Below are 6,056 nucleotides of genomic sequence, written 5' to 3'. Positions count from 1 at the left end.
CCACGAAAATTGAAAGAAAACGTCCAAATTATCTGTAACAGGTATCTCTTCTACGAAAATATTAATATACTACCTCCCCTTGCTCCTTTTCCTGGGTATTGTACAATCATATTTTCATTGGTCATGAATAATGGCATTTTTAGGAGTTTTACTATTACTGACCAGTTATTTTTGATCTGAGAAAAAAACACACCATGTACCATGTCACCAGGTGATTCCATTTAATAGTCTCTGCATTACCAATATTTGAAAAGAAAACTCACTAGAGGAAGTGCAAAAGTATGCAGCTATTACCAGTAAAGGCAGCGTACGTAAACTTCTCAATATTGCTTTCGGTATTTCATGGGAAAAAACACTGAGGCTATGTTTTCTCATCCGTAAGGTTTTGGGGGGCAGGCAGAGAGGGAACCCAAAATTCTTAGCATGTTGCCTGAGAATCACAGTTTACAGTTACTCAATGTCTTCTGGTCTCACAGGATGAGGAAGAGGTATAATAGATTTCTTCTCCATATCTCTGGAAAGAGCTTTTCTCATATCTGTAGCAAGAGAAAAAAATGTTGTTGTGACAAGAGTCGTTGCACAAAGCCATACTAAGCGAATTCCCTATTACAGTAAGATCACTTTTAATCAAGCACATTTCGGTAGCAAAGTGAACGATTCAAATCGTTAGTACAGCACCAAATTCAACTGAATGTCAAGAAAATGGCAGGCTGAAAGGCCAAACATGACTTAAGTCATCTGCAACAACTGTAGTTGTCTGTCCACAGCCTTTGTATTTCATGTTACTTTCATCTCAAACGATGAATGGATGAACAGAAGAGATACACAGCAAGCCCAAAAAAGCTTTCGTGGGGGACACTTACAGGAAAAAATATTTTGCAATAACAAGCACCTAGTACTCCTGTTTTGTTAACATAGTACTCGAAATTTCCATGTCCTTTATCCTTTAAATTGAAAAGGCCACCCAATTCTCTGTCACCGTGGACCATTAGCCTTCGTCGAATTTTAATTGGCTGAGAAAAACAATGCCTCAAGTCCGTATAATCAAGGGACAAAACAAAAGGGTGGGGGTGGGAAGGCCGTCACAGAAAAGGAGGGAAGAGAAAGGAAGAAGGAAAGCACAGCCATTCCTCTTCCAAGTGGTATCAGGAATAAGTCCAGGCACTTGCCAGGGGCATTCTTTCCATTAGATAAGTAACTGCATGTTATTTATCCTTACTCAGAGAATAACATGTCTTTGTACTTGATAGTTTACTCATCTGGCATTTTATTTTACCAGGGATACAACGCAATGTGCAAACTGCAAGATTAAGTTTTATAACAGATGTTAATCCTCAGCAGGAAAAGCTATCTAAAGGAAGAAGTAAAATCCCATTACACAACAACCACCTTAACTTTTTCCATATAAACAAAACATACAAAAAACCCTGGGACACACAACTAGACAATCTTTCCATTCAACTTGGGGTAGAACAAGAACTTACCATAAGCATCCTCATCCGGCTCTCCATTGCTAGCAGAATAGTACTCTAACACTGTCCGGTACACACTGTAGCCTAGTTGCTTATACATATTTACTGCAACCTGATTTGATACTCTCACAAAGAGATCAACGAAAAATCCGCCCTTTCTTTGAAAAAATAAACAAAACACAGTAAGAACGAGCAGATGAATGTATTTCCAATTAAGAACCTACAACATGTAACCAAGAACAGGTCTGATGTGGCGGTACACTAATCGGGTGTGTTTCACGCTGTAATAACAGATGCACTCCTTTTACCAAGGGACAAGCCCAGTATTGGCAGAAGTCATTTTTTGGTCACGTGAACAATCTTCTAAACCATCCAGTGCATTCAGAATTATTAACAAAAAGAACAGGGCAAGCCAAATACCCACACAAGCCTCATTTTCATATACATATATTTTTAATTATAATCTATATTTTGGATGCATTTACATTGGACTAGCTTAGGGACTGCCCCCTTCAAAATGAACAGGGGAAGAAAAAAAATCAGTCCCACAATCCAGCTGCCTAACAGGAGATGGCCCTCAATACGCAAGTTCTTCAAAGAATCACGCAGTTTTTGGATTTTACCAACCACAACAGGGTTGCCCTACTGGCATGAGCTAGGGACGTTTCCCTATGTTTATTTTCTGCAGGTATGAGTAACCCAGCATGAGATGGAAAGTAAGCTAAGTTACTGTCTGCAGCACCACACTGGTGTAATATTGTGTCCAAGGGAACCCGCACAAAGTCCACAAGTGCTAAACAAGTATGTTGGGGGCACTATGGAAAACACAGTTGGTAGGAAAAGAACTTCACAAAATGTCAAGAAAAGGATCCTTTATACAGTGTCTTTGCTGAAATTTAGACTACTTCCCATTCATCATGGCAAGTGAGCTTTCATAGAAATCAAGAGATTTTAAAATGCCAGGCGAAGTTTTTAGTTCTTGTTCTCTAACTACAGGGAATTTCAGTCAGTTGGGGCACTATTTAATAGAGAAGTCTGGGAGCCTGGGTATGTTTCATGTAAAACAAATACCTAAATCACAGACAGAAGTCTACAGAAAGAATACTTTAAAAGATCAACTTAAAGAGAAGGGTAATACTCACTTTTCTGAGATTTCTTCCAATAGTTCCATCAACTTGGCAGCCAAACCCAGCCGTCGAAATTCTGGTGCAACAGAGAGAGCAGTAACATGTCCGTGCCATTCTTCCCTAGCCACAGAGCCTTCTGCTTTACCCATTACTGTGGACATACAGAGTTATCAGCACAGCAGCGCCTTTGGGATAATGCACCCCAGATACACATCTTTACAGAAGAGTATATAAACACACGCTGCAATGAGTGTGGCAAAAAGCTGAACAAGGCACGTCTGTGTTATCACTCTACGACTTAGCAACTCTGTACGGTTGCAGGTCAAATATCAGAGCTTCAGAGAAAGGCAGACAAGGCCCTTGAAGGTCACATTTCCATCTGGATTCCAAGCTCTCTTGGAAAGACCCCCAGATGCTAGTTCCTGATTTCACCAACTGCGCGCTAACCTATTCTGACACCCAAATTCACCTACCGCAGACAATGCAAACGGTTCTCACACAGTTCTGCTTCATTACATCACACATCATTTTGCTCGTTTTACGCTAGTAAATGCTACTCTCCTGATTAGCATTAAAAAAGTTAAATCGTTTTTCAAAACTTGTTTTCTGAGGAGTGACTTCTAAATAAAAGTCTTAAGCAATTCTCACAAGTCTTTAAATAAGCAGAATTCCGGGTCTGACTGGAATAATGGAAGAACAGAGGGCTACAAGCCAAAAACTGGCTCATCATCCTAGCAGCTAATGGACATTTCTGGTCGCTCTGAGGGGGGAGAACTTGGGAAGCTTCGCTAACCTGGCAAAAGAAAGCTTAGGCCCTGCCTGCCAACACGTTACATGTAGCCAAAAAAGGTGTTTGTTTTTTTTTTTTTTTTTTTTTTTTTTTGGGGGGGGGGGGGGGGGAGTTGAGTGGGGAGTAGGGGTGTCTTTGGAGTTTGTTTCTACATAACGCCACGCAAGCATTAGATTGCGAACAACCACTCAAACTTCCTATCGCACACGGTACTTCAGAAACACCCGTCACCCACAGCACACGCGCTTTAGGCTTCAACACATCGAGCAGGTCATTTCCCGAGTCTCTGCGAAGGCCTCCCGGGATGCTGGGGCACGGGTAACGAGGAGGACGAACAGGCAGACAGCCCCAGCAGCGGGTACTGCCGGGGAACGCCACCGCGCCGCGGCAAGGCACGCGCGGCTCCCCGGCCCGGGGCTGGCTCTCGGCGGGCAAAGGGAAGCCGAAGCCCGAGCCCGGAGCTCAGCGTCGCGACCAGCGCTCGCAGCGCGCCCGCCCCGCGGCCCGAGGGCAGCCGGAGCCCCGGAGCAGCGGGAGCCGGGGCCGCGGCACTCACTGTAACCCATCAGCTCCCCGCCGGGCGCCTCCGCCACGATGAAGTACTCGGGCCAGTGCGCCAGGTACTGCAGGTAGAAGGGGATCCCGTACTGCGGCCGTCAGTTAAGGAGCACAGCGACACCGGCGCGGCGCCCCCCGAGGCCTCCTGCCGGGCGGCCGGCGGCAGCGGAAGGATACGGTCTCCGTCAGCGGGTCCAGGTTGCTGCGGACAAAGAGCAACGCTCAGCGCGGGCCCTGCCGGGCTGCGGGGCCGGCCCCAGCCAGGGGAAAGGGCGGGGGGGGGGGGGGGGGGGGGCTCACATGTTGTTGAAGCGGAACAGGTCGTCGCAGGTGAAGGCGCGGAGCGACGTCATGGCGCTGCCGGGCCGCCTCCGCCTCCAGCCCTGCCCCGGAAACGCTCCCGCCGCCCCGGGGCCTCTTCCGGCGCGGGGGCGGGGTAGCTCCGCCGGCCCAACCAGGCCCGGCCCCGCCCGTCAGCCGCCCGCCCGCCCGCCCCGGGCCCCGCGCCCGCCTCGCTGCGGGGCCCGCCCGGGCTCCCGGGCCGAGGCCCTGCCGCAAGGCGCCGTGCGCCACGGGCAAGTTGCGGGGGGGGGCGGGGGGGCGTGCGGCCGCAACCTCCCCAGCCGACGCCGCTCGGCCCCCCTCTGCTTTCCCCCGGCTCCACCCTGCCCTCTGAACCGCGCTGGTGCTTGGGGCTGCGGCTGCTTAAATTGCTCACCCCCCAGGAACGCCATTTGTTATACGGAAGGACAGAAACAAATTAAAAATAGCCTTCCCGTCACCACGTTGCTAGGCTACCAAAACCCATGCCTGTGCCTCTGCCTGCACCGAGCACGCATGAAACGCCGTTTACTTCGGTAATGTTTTCCTAAGCTACATCAACACAGAAACGATCGACCATTTATCTTTTACTATTCACGTTAATTCACTTTCTTCAGAAATGATTTAGAAAAAATTTCACGTATGCCTAGGCTTCCACCCTTCAAATGAATAGCTGAAGGAAAGCTGTATTTCACCTAATTGCCAGAATTACAGGTATTGTCGGTGAATAACCAATGGCTTAAGGTTATCAGGATGAGCACAGAAACGTTCAACTTCTTCAGTATCCCCGTTTCTTTCAAGGCTGACAGGCCATCTCGTATAATACTAAACTAAGTTTTAGGGTAACTCCTAAAATAATGAGTTCATTTCTGCTGTCAAGGTATGTTCTTTCTTCCTCACAAGTTCGCTTGTACATAAACTCAAGGTATTTCAACATGAAGAACTCCTTGCAGATACATTCTTACTAGTCATTAAAAGGCCAAGAGAAATATTTATAGCAAATACGATTCTGATACACGTATGACAATTTATTGTACCACCATTCATATAAAGCATTTCAATTTAAAATGCTGAGAAACAATCTTAAATATTTGTGTAAGAATTTACAAACATTAGTAAAGATAAACCACAGACAACAGCTTTCCAAGTTTTCAAATATAAGTTCTGGTAGATATCCATGTATAAATAAAATGGACAATACCAGTGAAGATGCATACCTCATTTTTACTTTATTTATAAAGAAGTGACAACACTAGAAAACACATTGATAACCAGTGCTTTGAACAGTGAAGGTGGGACATAAAAAGTCTGATTGAACTAACACAAACTTAGGTCTTTATCGAGTTGCATATCTGCCAGGAATGCTGAAATGCAAGAGTTTACACCTGCAATATTCCATAATGGAATACCCACATAATATCAAATATAGTCTCCAACTTCCAAACCGGTAAATAAAAAAAACCATCATTAACACTATGTATTAGAAGACCACTGCAAGTTCTTATTGCTTTTTGAGTTAATACTCTTCAAATAAACTGAAAACCAAACAGTCTCTAGTGTACCTTGCTCATCCTCCTGCTCATTCATTAACACTGGAAGCAATCAGTTACTATATGAGGCCGCAAAAGAGGCATTTAAAAAAAAAGAAAAGAAACAAAAGCTACTTAGGTACATAGACATCCCCACCCTCCCTGCCCGCCCTTACCCCAAAACCCACAATAACCACTTAGTGCCAGTAGAGGAGCAAAACTGGATAGACAAAACCAGAAATGTGACTACAGTAAGAAG

The 6,056-nt window shown here is 45.8% G+C and overlaps 1 protein-coding gene across 1 annotated transcript; it reads right to left on the bottom strand.

Moving 5' to 3' along the window:
• Positions 1-207: 207 nt before the first annotated feature.
• On the bottom strand, positions 208-4,390 carry NAA20 (N-alpha-acetyltransferase 20, NatB catalytic subunit). Its single transcript, XM_066999821.1, has 6 exons — positions 4,248-4,390; positions 4,125-4,149; positions 3,946-4,036; positions 2,615-2,750; positions 1,485-1,630; positions 208-536 (listed from the first exon to the last, which is right to left on the bottom strand). The coding sequence occupies exons 1-6, from the start codon at positions 4,298-4,300 to the stop codon at positions 451-453; spliced, it is 537 nt and encodes a 178-aa protein (XP_066855922.1). The 5' UTR covers positions 4,301-4,390; the 3' UTR covers positions 208-450.
• Between the last annotated feature and the right edge of the window lie 1,666 nt (positions 4,391-6,056).

This window comes from Anser cygnoides, chromosome 6 (assembly GCF_040182565.1).
Source record: "Anser cygnoides isolate HZ-2024a breed goose chromosome 6, Taihu_goose_T2T_genome, whole genome shotgun sequence".
NCBI lineage: Eukaryota > Metazoa > Chordata > Aves > Anseriformes > Anatidae > Anser > Anser cygnoides.
Note: the sequence above shows the minus strand (reverse complement) of the source record. Positions and strands in the feature narration are given on the sequence as shown.

What these genes read in the sequence shown, in the direction of transcription:
- NAA20 (XM_066999821.1), bottom strand. Translation starts at nt 4,300, where the DNA reads ATGACGTCGCTCCGCGCCTTCACCTGCGACGACCTGTTCCGCTTCAAC. An exon ending in TGGACCCGCTGACGGAGACC is followed by an intron (nt 4,037 to 4,124) that starts GTATCCTTCCGC and finishes TGACGGCCGCAG; the next exon opens with TACGGGATCCCCTTCTACCT. An exon ending in CGGGGAGCTGATGGGTTACA is followed by an intron (nt 2,751 to 3,945) that starts GTGAGTGCCGCG and finishes GTATGTCCACAG; the next exon opens with TAATGGGTAAAGCAGAAGGC.